The sequence below is a fragment of the Nycticebus coucang genome, chromosome 6 (assembly GCF_027406575.1).
Source record: "Nycticebus coucang isolate mNycCou1 chromosome 6, mNycCou1.pri, whole genome shotgun sequence".
NCBI classification, from domain to species: domain Eukaryota; kingdom Metazoa; phylum Chordata; class Mammalia; order Primates; family Lorisidae; genus Nycticebus; species Nycticebus coucang.
Genome location: NC_069785.1, coordinates 91,614,377 through 91,634,779, shown reverse-complemented (window position 1 = coordinate 91,634,779; position 20,403 = coordinate 91,614,377). Strand labels below are relative to the sequence as shown.

The following is a 20,403-nucleotide window of genomic DNA, read 5'->3' as shown; positions in this document are numbered from 1 at the left end:
AACATATCTTCCATCTCATTCCAAAGACTTTCCTTGATTTCCTTATCATGCTTTTTGATAGGGCTGCACAGCTCTTACAAATACAGACACGTGTAGTATTCAGTTGAAAGCTAAGTGGGGCACAGTGGTGGCGCCTGTGGTCCCAGCTACTGGGAGGATCACTGAGGCAGGAGGATCACTTGGGCCCAGGAGTGTGAGTACAGCCTGGGCAATATAGCAAGACCCTTTTCCAATAAAAAAAAATTAAAAATAAATTTAAAAAATTTAAAAATCAGTTGAATGCTAAGTGTCATCGGTGACTTTGATCCTTTGGGTACAACTTACAGAGTTGTCCTCCTGATGACAAAAGCCCTTTAGCAGCTTGGTTCTAATACGAAAAAGCAGCCAGGGTGCTGTGCCTCACTGAGCAGCAGACCTAGAGGTGACACAGCCAGGGCTCTAGTGGAAAGGACCAGAACAAGAAACAGGAGTGGTCTTGGGTAAAGCACTAACACAGGCCCAGGTGGTGATGAAATGCACATCCCAGGCACTGTGGATACAGCAATTAACCTGGCAGAAATGGCCACCTTCCTCAAGGTCATGTGAAAATTACACATTGACGTAACTATTTGCTCTGCAGGTGGAAGAAGGGGTGTGGGTGCATGTCCACAATTATTGGTCTGGTAAAGTATGTACCAGTGTATCTAATATGTGTGTCATCCATTCATCACTTTTAACAACACACTGAGAACCCACGACGGGTTCCACCAATAACCTGAATGGTCCACAACAAAATGTGCCATCGCTGTTCTGGCTCCAGAAAAGAACAGACAGTTAAAAACCTGCCCTTGAGAATTGGGAGGATGCATCACTTGACAATTTGCTAACTGTGAAATTAAGCACTGACATTATCAAAAGACATTGCAAATCTAACTGAAAATATCATTTTCATGGGATGTTCCGACCTGTTCAGTTATTATCTTAGTTACATTTAATGGTGTCCATTTTGCCAAGCAATTTTACAAAATGTATTATGTCAGTGTTTGTACGTCACCTCCATTTTCTAAACCCTTATAGTATGATTGGCCACAAAATTGGCTTCGACAAGAACGGTTTTCCAGAGAGAAGGAAAACTCCGACACAAGCAATGCTATAAATCATTAACTTCTAACTGAATTGATAGCCATAATTTTGAAACCTCATTTTGTAACTCTTGATCTTTGGTCAGAGATGAACTACAGAGTGCTACGGATGTGGACTAGATGAAATTAGGCTCTTTCATGCAGCCAGTAATAGACTGTCCCTCTTTGGTGAACAAAGGCAATACAAACTTAGCCAAATGTGCCTATCTGAAGACTCAGACAGCTCCATAAAGACTTTCTAAAATAGCTCCTTTAAAAAATAAGCTTCTCGGGCGGCGCCTGTGGCTCAGTCGGTGGGTTCAAACCCGGCCCCGGCTGAACTGCAACCAAAAAATAGCTGGGCGTTGTGGCGGGCGCCTGTAGTCCCAGCTACTCGGGAGGCTGAGGCAAGAGAATCGCTTAAGCCCAGGAGTTGGAGGTTGCTGTGAGCTGTGTGATGCCACGGCACTCTACCGAGGGCCATAAAGTGAGACTCTGTCTCTACAAAAAAATAAAAATAAAAAATAAATAAGCTTTTCAAATTACCTTTCTTATAGTGTAACTATTCTTAGCATGTTTACTAAGATTTTCTAATACCTAATAACATTAATTTATGTGCATTTTTGCAGGACATAAATTAAAATTATTAAAAATTATTGTGTTAAGAGCTTTTGTAAAAAAGGAAATTTATGTAATATGTTGCCTGGGCTGGGCTCAAACTCCTTAGCTGAAGCCATCCTCCTGCCTGAGTTTCCCAAGTAGCTGGGACTACAGGCCCACACCACCATGACCTGGTCTGATTTTGCTTTCAAACACTTTCACAGAGGGAAGATTTTTCAAGCATAAAGTTCCTGTAAAGATAAATATTATCTAATTTCTTAACCTGTGATAAGAATAGGAAAACTTAATTTAGGACCAAAGTGTAGGTTGTTTATAAAGATGGGCAGCTACGTGTAAATGGTTAATAGTAAATGTGCCCACACACATCCCCTTTGTTTAGGGCCCACGTTTATCAGACAGAAGCCTCACAAATGATATTCAGACCACTACCAGTCCTTATTTTAATATCCACGGGTAATAAAAGAAACATAAAGAAGAAAATGTGGGCCACATTAATATCCACTAGGTTCCTCAGACCTACTTCAGAGGGTACCCACTTAGCCTTCTTAGGAAAGCAAAGACGGATTTAGCTTGGTTATTTAAAACCCTGGTAGAATATATGATCAGATTTAGAGAGGACAATAACAACCCAAGAACATTTCTTGAAAGAAAAAACTTCTGCAAAATGATGTTTTTAAGAGTCAACCATTCAGACAGAAGAGAAAATTCTAAATTCCTGACAGCTACAAACAGAAGTAAATACAAACCCTGATAATAGCTATGAATAGAAGTAGAAACAAGAAAAATAAAGGCTATTTTAAAGATGTAACCAAAATCTATACACATAAATACTTAAACAAATTTGGACTTTAAAACAATGTAAGATGACTTCTGCATTCACAATTACCTTGCCATTATCAAAACCCAGACAAAACCTACATGTACAGATAGTATTTTAGTATTTTAGTCTATATATCTACATAACATCCTTCACTATTTGTGTGAGTGTATATGTGTACCCAGTATTCATGTGAGAATTATCTATCTATATTTATTTATTGCTTTGGTATTTTCCAAAAACTGAATTTGACTCTTGAGAAAATACATAAATACATCTAACAAGCTGACTTCTCTCTGCATGAGCTCTGTAAAGGCCTGTCAGTCTGGTGGAGTTAAAGCAGTTTCCAAAGTGCATTAACTTAATTCCCATGATGCTGATTATGCTGAGAATCTGGCTTAACGTTTACTGAGTTCCCACAATGAATAAGACTGGTTTTCCCTAGTAAATTAAAAAAAAAAAAAAAGTGCTAAACAAAGTCACAATTTGAAGCAAATGAAACTATGTCAATAGGACTGTTGTACTTCACAGTCAGATGTCCATCACCATACCTGAAACACAAAAAGGACAAAAGTATTTTATTTTGCAAATGTCGTTAACATTTTCAGTAAGTTCAAGAACAGGATGGGGAAGGAAGCCTTCCACCTCTGTCCACACGCAGCAAGCGTTTTGCAGAAGCAAGTAAGGCCCACCAGATACACAGCAGGCAAATTAAGCTCGACTCCACAGAAGAGTGAATCCAAAGCAAGAAATAACACATTTGGAGAACTTGCTTCAAAGGGTGACAGATAATAACACAGGCATGGCGGGTGTTCACTAAATATTCCCTAAATTGAAATTATTAGTTATATTAGCAAAAGCCTATGTTTTCACTGTAGAAAGTTGATTTCAGTCTGGAATGCTACACAGCAATATTTTTAATAGTTAAGAGGAAAAGTTGTTTTAGAAATTACCCTTGGACTATAAAAAACATAAAAAAGGAAAAAGTATATTCAGAATGTTGGTCAGTGAGGTGACAGCCCAGCTTTGGTACTAAAGTTTCAATGCCCTTGACTCATAGTCTAAGTTTATGATTGGAGGCTGGGCGGGGTGGCTCACACCTAATGATCCCAGCACTCTGGGAGGCCAAAGCTGGAGGGTCCTTTGAGGTCAGGAGGTCAAGACCAACTTGAGCAAGAGCAAGGCCCTGTGTCTACAAAAAATAGAAAGTTAACCAGGCATGGTGGTACACACCTGTAGTCCCAGCTACTGAGGAAGGAGGATTGCTCAATCCCAAGAGTTTGAGGTTGCAGAAAGTTATGGTGACACCACTGCACTCCAGTCTGGGAGACAGAGTCAGACTCTGTCTCCAAAAAGAGGTCGGGTGCGGTGGCTTACACCTGTAATCCCAGCCCTCTGGGAGATGGAGGCAGGTAGATTGTTCGAGCTCAGGAGTTCAAGACCAGCCTGAGCCACAGCGAGACCCCATCTCTAAAAATAGCCAGACATTGTGGTGGGTGCCTATAGTTAGTTACTTGGGAGGCTGAGGCAAGAGAACTGCTTGAGCCCAAGAGTCTGAGGTTCCTGTGACAAAATGAGACTCTGTCTTGGGGGGAAAAAAAGTGATTGGTGCAAGTCGTTGAGCTGAGTTCTAGAATAAGATACTTCTTGCAAAAAAATTACACAATGTTAGTGAATAGCAGCTGTACAGTGAAGGAAAGCTCTTCTGGTTTTAAGTCCCTCCAGATCTGTAGAAAGAGACTGGGTAGGTCCAACCAGATAGCATCACTCTGGGATCTGAACACAGGAAGAGCTGTTGGCATTGGGCAAATCAGTGAGACCATTTCTCGCGGTTACCTCGATGTGCATAACCACCTCAAGGGAGATTTTAGCAATCTGAACTTAAGTTTAAAGTTATATTTAGCCTCATATAGAAAACAAATGATTTGCACCCATTCTTTACATAATTAGCCTTTGTTTGAAATGAAATTATTTTTTAAGTAAGGATTTTTTTAATTACTATTATAGAACTTTGATGCTTAGCAATGATTTCATAGTAAATAGACTTCTGTAAAAACAAACAGTATGTTTACTATAAGTAGAAAGTTGTCACAGATTATATTATCAGAATTAACACATTTATTTTTGTTTAAGAGTCAACCCTGAAATACTTTATGCCACCTTATCCTTCAAAGATTACTCATTCGGGGTCAGGCAAAGTAGATACATCATTTGAAAATAATAAAAGGTTCTGGTAATAGAAACAGGCTTCTTCTCAGGCCGTGTTTTATTAGGAAAAGCTGACTGTCAGATCACTTACAAAACACCACGTCCCAAATTTTAAAAGAGAAACATTCATGGAGAAAGTAACAGCAATTCCAGTAATTTAGGGAAGGGAAGGAAAGCACACATTTAAATATGCTTCAAATTTAAGTTCATTCGACTCAACAGCCATCGCTCTGGTAAACCTGTGTGTTCCTGTGTGCAACTCGAATCCATCTCAGGAGGGAAGGGAAACCCAAGCCTGGGGGGCACGCAAAACTTCTGTGTTGAAAACAAACCGTAGTTCCTAATGTGCGACACTATGGGCTCATGGAGATTTTTAAAAGGTAAATTTTCTTTTTTTTTTTTGCAGTTTTTTTCTTTTGGCCAGGGCCGGGTTTGAACCCACCACCTCCGGTATATGGGGTCGGTGCCCCACTCCTTTGAGCCACAGGCACCACCCTAGAAGGTAAAATTTTACTGAATACATTTTTACTGATTATGACTAAAAACTTGTATTTAAGACTTAAAAATCAGTTTAACTTTCTAGACTGTCCAAAGAAGAGAAGAGAGCCAGGAGGAAAAGAGCCCTTTACTGGTGCAGTCAGAGACAACGTGGCAAGTCTGTAACTGAAACTCCAGCAGACGGGCAGTTGGCCGGGTCTCCACCACCAAAACAGAGCTCAGCATGAAAAATAAAGTGAGAAAAATGCCATTGCCAACCTTTCTTGTTATCATTCTTCCGGCATGCTGATACGCATAAGGGCAACATTAGCCCTCAACGCAATTTGGTTTTGTGATGTGCATTCTTGGCTGTTTGAGAAATTTTATTCAACAAATACTCATTGAGTACAAGTAGGTCCTAAGTATAGTCCTAGACATTTGGGATAAAAAAAATAAACAAAATACAATCCCTGAATGCAAGAAGCTCAGGGAAACACACAGATAAACGACAGAAAATGCTGTAACAGAGGTTATAATAATGGCTGACACACAGTGAATTAAGAATTTTGACACACCTCTTGGGGACGGGATACTGTTATTAGAAGGACTTTGCCCAGCAAATGTAAGCGGTATAAGCTGGCTCTTTGTACCCTCAATGATTCCCCAACAATAAAAAATAAACAATATAAAAATATAAAATGCTAAAAAAAAAAAGCATTTTGTATTTACCATTTTGTATTGATCATCACCCTATTGCCATTTCATAGATGATGAATTCGGGATGTAGAAAGAATTTAATTGACTTGCCCAGGAGCGCTCAGTTAAAAACAAGAGAGCCAGGATTTGAACTCAAGTCCCCGGGCAGCAAAGTGTCTGCCATGATCCTCCCCGTCACGGCTTTCCAAAGAACTATGGAGACACAAAGAGGGAACTCCAGCAGGCAAGAAAGTTAAGGAGGGGTGAGAAAGGAGATTTCCTAAATCTTTCATTCCTGCTATGATTGTAAAAGAATAAGTTGGAACCTGAACAGTTTCGTTATAAATTCTTTAGGAAAATGAGTTAGACTGCCAATAAAAACTGTGAAATCGCCCTACGTCTACTTCAGTACCTGAAGAAACAGTCATAAAGACATGTTCAGATAATGATGAACACTTTGACTACTGAGTAAGGACGGTGAACAGAAAAAGAAGCAGGAATGCCCCACGTTTTAAAAACATACACATTTGCGAACAAGAAAACAGAAGAGGGAACAGGCCCTTCAGGCTGTCACCTAGGTCCTCTCAGCACAGCTGCAGCGGGAGCAGTCAGCAGGCACAGGGGAAGAGAGCTCAAAGGCAACACGGCCAAGGGGTCTGCTCTAACCCAAAGTAAAGAAGGGGTTTGCAAACTAGCTCATCTCCTCATAAATAGACAGAAGCAACGGCACTGAAGTTGCCTCTGCAACCAATCCCACTTTGGCCTCACGGCAATCCTGTGAGGGCTGAGTTGTTAAAGGATTCCCATTTTGTAGACAAGAAAAACAGGTAAACAGACGTTGAAGGCATGAGACTATTTAACAATAAAAAAAGAGTTGGGGGCAGCACCTGTGGCTCAAAGGAGTAGGGCACAGGCCCCATATGCCAGAGGTGGTGGGTTCAAACCCAGCCCTGGCCAAAAACTTCAAAAAAAAAAAAAGAGTTGGGATTCACTTGTCTATCTTCCCAATCAGAATTATTTGCTCTGCATCTCCTTACGTCAGAATCAAGCTCTGATTTCAGTCAGTGTAATATTAATGCTTTCTCTACATAAACCTCTCTACTGTTTTAGGCCAAAAAATAATAATAATAATAATAAAAACGTGTATTTCCCCCCCCCCATGAGGACTCCCTACACAAGACTTTCTGCTAGAGAACAGCCAAATGAATCTTTAATACCACAATGAGGAATGATAATGGGTTGAAGTGCTTCTCAAGCTACTGTAGCACTAGTTTCGAGATCAGCTTTTTCCAAAAAGGCAGGGGAATCGCATGGTAAGAGGATTGGGAAAGACTGGATAGTATACATCTAACTTGGAGAAACGTATCAGTAGCGTGTTAAGAGCTCTCTGGTAAGTCCTGCAGTCTACAAACCTGCTTATTGATCTAAGGTTCCACTGCACACATTTGGGAAAAGCTGGGTTACAATGTCACCCTTTACAGGGGCTATTTTGTTTTTGTTTTTTTATTGAGACAGAGTCTCACTTTGTCACCCTCAGTAGAGAGATATGGCGTCACAGCTCACAGCAACCTCAAACTCTTAAGCGATTCTCTTGCCTCAGCCTCCCTAGTAGCTGGGACTACAGGTGCCCACCACAACACCCAGCTATTTTTTGTTTTTGTTTTTGTTTAGCAGTCCCTATACTGGGTTCGAACCCATCAGCCCCAGAGCATGTGAATAGCGTCCAAACCACCGAGCTACAGATGCCCCCTTACAGGGGCTATTTTGAAGAATTTCATTATAGTATCTTCCCCAAAGGAAGAGAGTGCAAAGTAGAGATTTCACCCTGTGGTAAGCCTGTAGGGAAGCTGCTGGCAGGTGATCCAGGGGATTCATCTGCCCTGTCCAGTTTTCATAGAAAGCTGCCTCTTTTGTCTGAGCAAAGGATATAATGTGAGGGGCCTGCCCAATTTCCCTCTCTCTCATTAGCCAATCAGAAGCCAATCAAGAACATTACTTCTGGCAAAAGCTGTGTGGACTCACTCAAGTCTAAAAATAACTCTTGACCACATGTAGTAGATGTAAATTCTTCTCCTAAATCTAACACCTATCTTCGCCAATTGTAAGGTGCTGCTTCATTGTAATCATTTCCCACAAATAGACACGAGTCTGTTATAAAAAGAGGCCATACAAATAATCAAAGGTCCCAATTCTTTTTTTTTTCAAGTTGGGTAGAAATTTTGCCAGCATTAAATGTTCCATCACAAGATTTGGCCCATGCATGCTGGTATTTATACTTTAAACTTTATAGTGTATAAATTCAGGGAATAGTAGAAGGGAGGAATCAGTCCAAAATAATCATTCCAGCCCGTGAGAGAGAAAAATCCATCCTCGAAAGAATGTTTTTAAGATAGCATTCAAATCTATAAGTCAAATTTACTCCCCCTAAAACAATCTTGAACTACATATAAAAGAATTAGTGTTTTAAACAAACTGACCTTACCTCATATTTCACTCTAAGAGGAATGGTCTGGGAACACGGGTTTTATTACTTAGACATAAATTAATAAAGGTTTCTTTTATGAATACTGTGCTTTAGTAATGGTCAAGTATGCCTAGGAAAATACATGTTTGGGTTTGAACACAGGAGTCCTTATGGGTGGAAATAAGAAAAAAAGTATAAAACAGAACTAAAAGGAAAGAAAAATAGGGCAAGTGATCGTTCCTGGCAGGAATCACACGTAATGGAGACTTACCTGAGCACTTGGAATCAGCCACTGGCACAGTCTCAATCCCAGTTCCCAAACCAGCCACAGCACTGACCTTCAGAATACAGGACACCCACCTAGGGACTAAACTAACAGTGTCTGAGGAGATGAGACTGATGTCAAGACCCTTTGTGGTCCTGACCATTGAGGTTGGCTGATACTCACACCTTCCTCCAATAGATCTTTGCACATCTCCAAAGTGAGACAAAATGATGACGCCCCAACACTCAGCTGGGCAAGAATCAAGCTGATTTCTATGGGGTCAGCACAGAATAGGTGTAGATATTTCTTGTAGATATTTCAATTCCAAATGGAATTTTCTTTCTTTTTTTGATGAATTCAAATGTTGAACATCTGAGAGATTCATTTCCAAAGATAAATTCAAGTACAGCCCATAGCCTGTGCCAAACAGGTGTAAGGGCCACTTCTTCCTGCTCAGGAAGAAGGCTGGTTGTATCACTAAACATCTCTACCAGTGCAACCCAGCAAACTGCTCACCGACTCACTGGCTTTTGCACCACAGGGAATTGCTTTACCTGCATATGTTACTTTGTTTTATTGGAGTTCTTCTATTATGATAACTAAATTGTTAGAAATTAGCTACATTGTTTTTAAAGTTTAGGAAAAAGACTCTAGATGAATGAACCTGACACCTCTCTCTTGCTGGAAAATAAAATGAACACATGCAACTTCATCAAAGTTTGAGTTGAGCAAATGAGTTTGTTAAGAATTACTTTCTAAAGCTGAATCGGAAATGTTATTTCGAAGAAAAAAATGTTATTTCAAACCAAAGAAAGCAGAGATGTTATTGCAAACGAAAGGGTGAATATAATTGAGACCATTCTCCTTTTTTCACAAGCAGGAGCTAGGTCAAGACAAGTCTGGTTATTCCATTTAGATGAAAACGAGTTGTGCGTTTTAAATTCTTCAACATTTTCAGATCATAGTATGAACTAATCGTCGAAAATTTCCAATTCTACATGCTGAATCCTGCTAGAGTACAGTATACTAAATGCTTTCTAGGATGTGATTTGGGGGTTTTGACAGCAAACTTATGCAAACCCTTTTTCTTCTATTACTTGAAGATAAGAAATGTTTCCTGATGATTTATTTTTAATCAATCCACATACTATACATTTGAAGATCAGAATGTCTACTGATCACCTATTGTAATCCCCTCTCAGTTTGCTTCTTAAATAGGTATCATTATAACACTATTCTGGCCCTTCCTCAAAAATGTTTACCCTATTTTTCCTGCTTTCTTCGTAAAAAAAAAAAAAAAAAATTAAGCATTGCACGCTGCTAATTAGCCTGACTCACTTCAACAGGACCTTTACTATCAGCAGGTACAAATCATTTGGCCTGTCATTTCCGAAGAGCAGAAACATAATTTCAAAAAACAGCCCCAAGAACAATTTTTAAATACCTCTTCACTAACACTAAATGCATCACATAAATTAAAACGTGCCTTCACACACTCCTAAGGAAGATGCGTAAAATGGCCATGGGGGATTGTCAGCTGGATTAAAAACCTGGTCACAAACCAGCCACCTCAAAGCAGACAAATGGAATTGTCCTTTTCCCTTAGAACGTCCTGTGCAGTTTCAAACTAGGAAGGCTGTTGGAGGCACCGTCCCTGGCAGGAGGACCCGGGTCGCTCACACCACGGCCCGACGGGCGGGCCTCCTGGACGCTCCCGGGCCGCAGCGCGCGCCCCCAACACTCACCCCTAGGTGGGGACAGGCACGCAGAGCCCGCAGGACCGGTAGGCTGGTCCTCTGGGAATCAGGACACAAATGACAGACGACTCTGCCTTGCTCCTCTAAAGCCCTGCCCTGTGCGCCTCAGCTTTCTCCCGCTGTCAGCGAGGAAAGCTGACCCTTAGCGAGGGCTGACCCTCTTCCCTCTGGCGTTCCACGCAGTAAACTGAGCGCGGCCACCGGGTTTGCGGGCCGGGATCTGCAGGGTCTGTGTTCCCGCCTTCAAGCCCTCGCCCAAGCTCAGTAGAGGTGGCTAAGGGCGGGGAGACCGCCTGCGGACAGGGGCGCCAGGCCGGCGATCCGCAGCGCCCAGGTCGGGGTCTCCCCGGTCTCCAGCCCTCCCTCCACTTCCCACCTTCCGCCCCGGACACCGGGACGCGGAGGCAGCCCAGACCCCTCCCTCCTTCCCTCACGCCCCACTGCGACCCTCTGCCGCCCTCCGGGACGCCCCCAGGGCTGGCAGGGCGCAGCGCCCTTACCCGGCTCGTGGACACCAGGGTTGTCGGACAGCTCGATGACCAGGAGCTCGCGGCCCTCGAAGCTGCGCCCCACCGTGTAGATCCTGCTGACGGCGGTGCACTGCAGCCACACGGCCACCAGCGCCTCGCGCAACTCAGGGTAGCGGTGGTACTCGAAGGAGATGCCGTCCTCCTGCTGCAGGCGCCGGCGCCGCCGCATGCCCGCCCCGGGCGCCCCGGACTCCTGCGCTTCGGCGCCCAGAAGCCCCCCGCAGGCGGCCAGCGCCGCGCACAGAGTCAGCAGCGCCCGGCCTCCGCACCCCGCCATCGCGCGCCCGGCCGAGCCTTGCCCTGCGGCTTCTTTTGTCTGCCCGGCGCTGGCGGAGCCCCCGCGCTGCTGGGCGGGGAGTCGGCGGCAGCTGGGCTCGCGCACCTTCCCGGCCGGGTGTCAGGAGCGCGCGGGGGCCGCCCAGAGGACGGGCGCGGCGCTGCGGCTCGGCGGGCTGCACTACCGCCGCCCGCCCAGGGGAGCTGCGGGAGAAACCACCGCGCGCGGACGGGGGGGCGGCTGCCCGCCGCACTGGTTGGCTCAGACCCACGTCCAAATGGCGCCCCGGATGGCGCAGGTGGAATGACAAGGAAGGTCTGGGTTCCCGGCGCTGCTGTTGTGGAGAGACGACCCATGACTCGCCCCTGACACTGCATATAGAAAAAATTAGTCTTGGATTGCTAGTAAAGCGTTTTAAAGCAGCATCGATTCCAAGCCAATCCGTGCTCATCTTGATGCACCAAGAATTAGAGAATGTTCCAGAAAAAAAAAAAAAACCAGAAACAAAGAGGCAGGATTGGCTGCCACTTTGCCAACTGTATCAAGGGCTGGGTTTTCATTTATTGCAGAGCCCGGCCAGAAATTAGAACATTGTGCTCTTTGGTGAGGTTTAAGAGACTAGAAATGTTTTTTTATCAATTGGCAGACACTGGCTTTCATTGTATGTATGCACATTGCTGGATTCTTCCTTGGAAAATAAAAAACATAAAAAGGAACCCCGATAGGAATGTTATCTGGCAGTGCCTGCACCAAGCCTCCTCTGTGACACGGTGGGGAAACTAGGTACAACTCTGCTGGTGTGTTAGGCAAAGGATTTAGTCAAGCATTAAAATTAATCCTGTTGGGGGTACCTGTGGCTCAGTGAATAGGGCGCCGGCCCCATATACCAAGGGTGGCGGGTTCAAACCCGCCCCCGGCCAAATTACAACAAAAAAATAGCCAGGCATTGTGGCTGGCACCTGTTGTCCCAGCTCCTTGGGAGGCTGAGGCAAGAGAATCGCCTAAGCTTAAGAGCTGGAGGTTGCTGTGAGCTGTGACGCTATGGCACTCTACTAAGGGCGACAAAGTGAGACTGTCTCTCGCCTGTGGCTCAAAGGGGTAGGGCACTGGCCCCACATACTGAAGGTGGTGGGTTCAAACCTGACCCCAACGAAAACTGAAAATAATAATAATAAATAAATAAATAAATAAAATTAATCCTGTTAAACAGAAAGAAAGCTCTGATGGTGATAAATGACACGCCCATTCCTTTTGCAAAGCTATTATAAAATTATAAATTTATTTACAGCTTTAAATGCCCAGTCCTTAGTCGGGATTTATATTCTTGGAGCAATGTCTGTAGCAGATGTTACCCTGGAGAGGTTTCGGTTTGAATTCGGGGACAGCACAAATGAAAATACTATGTAAATAAATAACCCATTGGGTTTTGAAACCAAGCAAGAAAACCGGACACCATGTGGGTAATTTTTCATGCTAGACATTTTTCTCTAAACTTGTGTCTTTCTCTATCTGTTTAACAATGCATTGCATAGAATAAAAACTTTTACCTGGAAAAGGATCCAGATGTTTAAATGATTTTATTGAATCAAAAACTAAAATAGGGCAGCGCCTGTGGCTCAAGGAGTAGGGGGCCATTTCCATATACCGGAGGTGGTGGATTCAAACCTGGCCCCAGCCAAAAACTGCAAAAAAAAAAAAAAAAAAAACTAACTAAAAATACAGACATGGTTGGTAAGGTGCTGGAGAGGGTGGCTTCAACCCCCCTGAATGTCTACATTGCACCAGCAGTGTGGCTCTTCTGGGGGTGGGGGAGGATTGGGAGGATTGGGACTGCTGCTGTAAAGACAAGCCACTCAGTGGAATTGATTTGGATTCAGCCATTTTCTTTATCAATGTAGGCAGAGCTAAGAACGCTTACATTTTCCACTGTGACCAGGCTGTGTTTGATTACATGGTCCAGAAGTTTGAAATTAGAGTTATAATTATATTTCTAAAATCATGCCCAAAACTGCAACCTTGGAAACCTAGTGAAAAAAACAGAGTAGCTAAAACCAATAACTTCAAAAGTAGGAGTTTAAGATTTTCATGTTAGCAATTTAAAGTATCCACACTAATTTGTGGCTAGGTGGGGTATACTGACTAGTAACCTCACACATAAACATTTTACTCACTGAAGTCCTGGTGGCTCTTTAGCTGTCTCTTTAAAGACAGGGTTTTGCTGTTTGTTTTTTGGTTTTTGTTTTTAATGAATGGAGTCATACCTGCTATGTGGTCTCCCTTGCAGGAGTCTCTATACAGCTTACATGTTTGTTTCCTTAATCTGTAAATGAAAAACTTGGGTTAGATCATTTATCCTCCAATGTTTGAGTGAAACAGAGTATTTGGAGATATCTGGAGAGCTTATAAAATATACTGATTCCCAAGCCCCCACCAATCCATTAGGTCTAAGGTGGATTTCAGGTATTCAGAAGCTTCTAGATTTCTACAAGAAAAGCAGTAATTTCACAAACACACTTTGAGAAGTAACAATCTATAATTTTTTTCTCTTCCAGATAAAATGTTATGGTTGTGGAAGGATTTTTTTATGTTAATTCTTATTCATCTGGTAAATGGTAGAACTCACCAAAGTAGATGACACACATCAAAGTATTCATTCAAAGGAACTAAAACTTGGTCTTTAAATTTCTGGGCTATTTTTGGGGTAGGTCAGCTGTACCAAATGTACTGGAATATATATTATTTGTTTGTGGTTTCATAGGCAGTTTTGCAAAAGGTTTATGCCCATCCTGTTACTAAATAAAAAAATCTTACATGCCAAATCTTTGGTTTTGTTTGTGTACCAACAGTTAGATTTAGCGTGAAATTTCCATTTTAAATTATGTGCACACATGTACATACAAGAAAGAAAAAGAGAGAGCCGCTTCCCTTTCATGTCACTTCTGAACATTTATAGGAGCATATTTAACTCCCCAAACCTTCATTTACTGTTTGCCTTTGTTATCTTCAGATCCTTTCCTGTATCAATATGCTTTTACTCCCTTCCTCCAAAGCCCTTTAAAAATTAATCTTCTTAAAATTCTGAGAATATACAGCTCTATATCCATCCAGTCGCATGCTGGTGCTTAACACTCAGCAGGGGGTGAGGGGACTGACTTAGAATGTTTGTTGATTTCCATGGTGTAAATATTCTCACAATGGCTGATGTCAGATTAGCAATGTGACATCACTGAATACAGCATTAGGAAAAGATCTGCAGTAGCATGCCATCACAGAGGGTGGTGATGAGCACAAATTCTTTATACTCCTCCATTTCAAGAGATGAAACTTAATTCTCTTCCATCTGAGTACAGCCAGGACTTAGTGAGTCATTCAAATGAAAATACAGAAAAAGTGATGGGATTTATCTTAAAATATTAATTTATAAACATACTGAAGCTTCCATCTAATTATTCTGTCATGCTCGTGTGCTCTCATTCTCTCTCTCTCTCTTTACCTCCCTCCTTCCCTCCCTCCCTCCTTGCCCTCCCCTCCATCCTTTGTTTTTGGGCAATTGGCTGCCATATTGTAGAGAGGCTCACATAGCAAGAAACTTAGGCATCTGAAAGCCTGAGAAAAACTGGTATATCCAGTCCAATAGTCAGTGAAGAACTGAGGCCTGTCAACATTCATGGGCATGGGGTAGAAAAGCACATCCTTCACCAGAATTGAGCCTCTAGAGGGCTCCTTCTCTAACACCTGGTATGGCTGAGGTTTGATGCAGCCTCCTTAGAGACTCTGAGTCAGAGCAACTCAGCTAAGCAGCTCCAGGTTTCCTGACCCACAGGAACAGTTACATAATAAATGTTCATTGTTTTAAACTGTGAGTTTGGGGTAATTTGTTACACAGCTATAGATAACTAATACATACAGCTTCTCTCCAATACACGTACAACAGCCATAAATAACCTAAAAAACATAGATGTTGGAGTGATACCAGCAAGATGACAGAACAGGAAGTCCCAGCCCTCATTCTCCCATAGAAACACAGATTTGACCGTGATACAAGTAACAAAAATAGCTTTATAAGAAGCCCCAAATCACAAAGTTTCAGTACCCCCAGACAAGCACAAAATCAAGATTAACCACACTGAAACTGATAAGAAGAGTTATTTCACTTTACCTGCTGACACAGTTCAGCACCCAGAGAGACCGTGACTCCTCCCTGGGGTGGAATGCGGGAGGGTGGAGAGTGAGGCAAGCATCCAACATTTCTAGCCTTTCATTTTCTAGCCTCCCCCAAGTGGATGGTTTCTTTCTTCTCACAAAATACTAAAAGAAGTAGAATAGCCCAGATGCCTGAGAGAGCAAGAAGGATGGGGACATTTCTATGTCTGGCAAAGCTCTGAGAGACTTGTATAAATCATAGAACTGAGGCTCCCCCCAGACAGAAGGGGAAGCAGATCATAACTATAACATCTCAAGCCTTGCATTGGACTCCCTGAAGAGCTGGTTTTGATCTCACATCTGATGGTGCACTGATAGAACTTACATAGGCACCAGAAGAAGCAAGAGTTTACTGGCACTTACTTAAAAAAAAAAAAAAAAGACTGATGCCTAGGGGAAAAGGCCCAGAAACTCCACCTATGATAGCTGATGAGGGTCCTTCCCAGTCGAAGCCAGACCATAAAGACTGATGAGGAAGCTGTTTCTTCAAATGTAGAGACACCAGTGCAAAGCTACAAGGAACACAGAGAATCAGGAAAAGAAAACACCATCAAAAGAAGAACAATGACAACAACAGAAAAACTGCACCAATCAACCCCAAGGAAATGAAGATCTATGAATTACTTGATAAAGAATTCAAACTGTCTTAAAGAGGCACAGCAAATGACAATAGAACACAGAAAGACAAACAAAATCAGGAAAATAATACATGAACAAAACAAAAATATTACAAAGAAATAGAAAAAATAAAGAAGAACCAGACAGAAATTCCGATACTGAAGAATATGATAACCAAAGTAAGAAATTCACCATAGGAATTCAACAGCAGATCAAGCAGACAAAAGAATCACCAAACTCAAAGAAAGGTCATTTGATATTATCCATTGGAGCAGAAAAAGAAAAAAGAATTAACAAGAGTGAAGAATGTCTAAGAGAATTATCAGACACTATCAGGCAAACAGATAGATGCATTATGGGTATCCAAAAGGAGAAAAGAAAGAGAAAGGAACAATAAAAGCTTATTTAAAGATACAATGGCTGAAAACTTCCTAAATCGGGAAAGGGAAATGCACATCCAGATGCATGAAGCTCAAAGGAATCCTAACAGGGTGAATCCTAACAAGTTTATACTGAGACACATTATAATCAAGTTGTCAAAAGTCAAAGGCAAACAGATTATAAAACTAGCACGAGAAAAGCTACTCATCACAGACAAGGGAACAACCATAAGACTATTAGTAGATTTCTCAGCAGAAGCCTTGCAGACCAGAAGGAAGAGGGATGATACATTTAAAGTGCTGGGGGGAACGGTTGTTTAGAAATAAAGGAGGAAAAAAAGATTTTTGTCAAACAAAAGATGAGGGAGTTCATCACCACTAGAACTTCCTTACAGGAAATGCTAAAGAGACTTCTTCAAGTTGACATGAAAGGAGGTGAAATAGCAACATAAAAGCATATGAAAGTCAACAAAGCAAGGTGTGTGTGCAAGAGTTTAAAGTGTAGAGTTTTTGCATGGAATTAAAGTTAAATTGTTAATCAGCTTAAAATAGACTATGATAAAAATGTTTTGTGTAAATGTCATGGGAGCCATAAAAAAATACCTATAGCAGACATGCAAAAGAAAGAAATCAAAGCATGTCACTATAAAAAAAAATAAAACACAAAGGAAGACAGCAAGAGAAGAGGGATGAAAGAACTATAAAACAGAAAATAATTAACAAAATGTCAATAGTAAATCCTTACCTATCAACAAGTTAAATGTAAATGTAAATGGATTAGATTGTCCAACAGAAAGACATAGATTAGTCAAGTGGATAAAAAACTAGATCTAATTATATGCTATACACAAGAGACACACATAGGCAGAAAGTAACAGGAATAAAAAAGATACTCTATGCAAATGATAACCCAAAGACAGCAAGGATGACTATTATCACATTGAACAAAATAGAGCTCAAGTCAAAAATTGTCACAAGAGCCAAAGGAGTACATTATGTAATGATAAAAGTGGCAATCCATCAAGAAGGTATAACAATTCTGTGTGCTCCCAGCATCAAAGCACCAAAGTCTATAAAGCAAACACTGACAAATCTGAAAGAAACAGAAATACAATAAGAACAGGAGATTCCAATACTCCATTTTCAACAATGGAGATGTTAACATTCAGACAAAATTAGTAAGGATATAGAAGACTAAAACAACACTATGGTGTTGGTGCAAATGGACCTAACAGATATATACAGAACATTCTACCAAACAGCACGAGAATATATATTCTTCACGAGTGCACAAAGAACATTCTCTTGAATGGGTCACATGTTAGGTCACAGCAAGTCTCAAGAAATTTAAGAAGATTGAAATTATAGCAAATATCTTTTTCAACCACAATGGAACAAAACTAGAAATCAATATCAAATACATGGCAGTTCAACAATACACTCTTAGCCAACCATTCAGTCAAAGAAGAAATCAAAAGGGAAATTAGAAAATATCTTGAGACAAGTGAAAACACAACATACGCGAACTCCTGGGATGTGGTAGAAACAGTACTGAGAGAGAACTTTATCATGATGAACGCTAACATTGACAAAGAAAGATTTCAAATTAAGCAACCTAACAGCACACTTCCCAGAACTAGAAAAAGAAGAACAAACTAAACATAAAGCTGGAAGGGGAGAGGAAATAATAAAAATTAGAATTGAAATCAATAAAATAAAAACATAGAAGAATGATGAAAAAACTCACAAAACTAAGAGTTGATTTTTTTTGGGGGGGAGGGCTTTCTTTTTTTATTGTTAAATCATAGCTGTGTACATTAGTGCAATCACCTGTACCCATTCTAAGATGCACCATAGATGTGGCCCCACCCATTCCCCTCCCTCCACCTAAACCTCCCCCCTCCCTTCCCCCTCCTTGGCCCTTTCTCCATAGTCTTGTGCTATAGTTGGGTTATAGTCTTCATGTGAAAGCTATAATTTAGCTTCATAGTAGGGCTGAGTACATTGGATAATTTTTCTTCCATTCCTGAGATACTTTGCTAAGAAGAATATGTTCCAGCTCCATCCATGTAAACTTGAAAGAGGTAAAGTCTCCATCTTTCTTTAAGGTTGCATAGTATTCCATGGTATACCTGTACCACAATTTGCTAGTCCATTCGTGGGTCGATGGGCACTTGGGCTTCTTCCATGACTTAGCAATTATGAATTGGGCTGCAATAAACATTCTGGTACAGATGTCTTTGTTATATTATGACTTTTGGTCTTCTGGGTATAAACCTAGTAAAGGAATTATAGGATCGAATGGCAGGTCTATTTTTAGGTCTCTAAGTATTCTCCAAACATCCTTCCAGAAGGAATGTATTAGTGGGAATTCCCACCAGCAGTGTAGAAGTGTGCCCTTTCCTCCACATCCACGCCAACATTTCTGGTTTGGGGATTTTGTTATGTGGGCTACTCTTACTGGGGTTAGGTGATATCTCAGAGTAGTTCTGATTTGCATTTCTCTGATGATTAAGGATGATGAGCTTTTTTTCATTTGTTTGTAGATCTTGCATCGGTCTTCTTTAGAGAAGTTTCTCTTCAAGTCCCTTGCCCACCCTGAGATGGGGTCACATGTTCTTTTCTTGTTAATACATTTGAGTTCTCTGTGGATTCTGGTTATTAGACCTTTATCGGAGGTATAACCTGCAAATATTTTCTCCCATTCTGAGGGCTGTCTGCTTGCTTTACTCACTATGTTCTTGGCTGTGCAGAAGCTTTTTAGTTTGATTAGGTCCCAGTAGTGTATTTTTGATACTGCTTCAATTGCCTGGGGAGTCCTCCTCATAAAATATTCACCCAGGCCGATTCCTTCAAGAGTTTTCCCTGCACTTTCTTCAAGTATTTTTATAGTTTCATGTCTTAAGTTTAAATCTTTTATCCAGTGAGAGTCTGTCTTAGTTAATGGTGAAAGGTGTGGGTCCAGTTGCAATCTTCTACAGATTGCCAGCCAGTTTACCCAGCACCATTTGTTAAATAGGGAATCTTTTCCCCACTGAATGTTTTTACTTGGCTTGTCAAAGATCAAATAATGATAAGTAGCTGGATCCATCTCTTGGTTCTCTATTCTGTTCCAGACATCTACTTCTCTGCTTTTGTGCCAGTACCATGCTGTTTTGATCACTATTGATTTATAGTACAGTCTCAGGTCTGGTAGCGTGATTCCTCCTGCTTTGTTTTTATTGCTCAGTAATGTTTTGGTTATTCGAGGTTTTTTCTGATTCCATATAAAACGAAGTATTATTTTTTCAAGATCTTTAAAGTATGACAATGGAGCTTTAATAGGAATTGCATTAAAGTTACATATTGCTTTGGGCAGTATGGACATTTTAACAATGTTGATTCTTCCCAGCCATGAGCATGGTATGTTTTTCCATCTGTTAACATCTTCGGCTATTTCTTTTCTTAGAGTTTCATAGTTCTCTTTGTAGAGATCTTTCACGTCCTTTGTTAGGTATACTCCCAAATATTTCATCTTCTTTGGCACTACTGTGAAAGGAATAGAGTCCTTGACTGTTTGCCTTGGTTATTGTTGGTATATACAAAGGCTACAGATTTATGGGTGTTGATTTTGTAGCCTGAGACATTGCTATATTCCTTGATCACTTCTAAAAGTTTTGTAGTAGAATCCCTAGTGTTTTCCAGATATTCGATCATATCATCTGCGAAGAGTGAAAGTTTGATCTCTTCTGACCCTATGTGGATACCCTTGATCGCCTTTTCTTCCCTAACTGCAATGGCTAAAACTTCCATTACAATGTTAAAGAGCAATGGGGACAATGGGCAACCTTGCCTGGTTCCTGATCTAAGTGGAAATGATTTCAATTTAACTCCATTCAATATGATATTGGCTGTGGGTTTGCTGTAGATGGCCTCTATTAGTTTAAGAAATGTCCCTTCTATACCAATTTGCTTAAGTGCTCTGATCATGAAGGGATGCTGGATATTATC

General features: G+C 41.3%; 1 protein-coding gene across 1 annotated transcript in view; it reads right to left on the bottom strand.

Annotated features, from left to right (window-relative positions):
- Positions 1–11,448, bottom strand: part of CPE (carboxypeptidase E) — a 147,466-nt gene extending 136,018 nt beyond the window's left edge. Inside the window, exon 1 of the mRNA XM_053593414.1 lies at positions 10,906–11,448. Within this exon, the coding sequence (XP_053449389.1) occupies positions 10,906–11,212 (307 nt within the window). The 5' untranslated portion in view covers positions 11,213–11,448. The remainder of the gene's footprint in view (positions 1–10,905) is intronic.
- Positions 11,449–20,403: the final 8,955 nt, after the last annotated feature.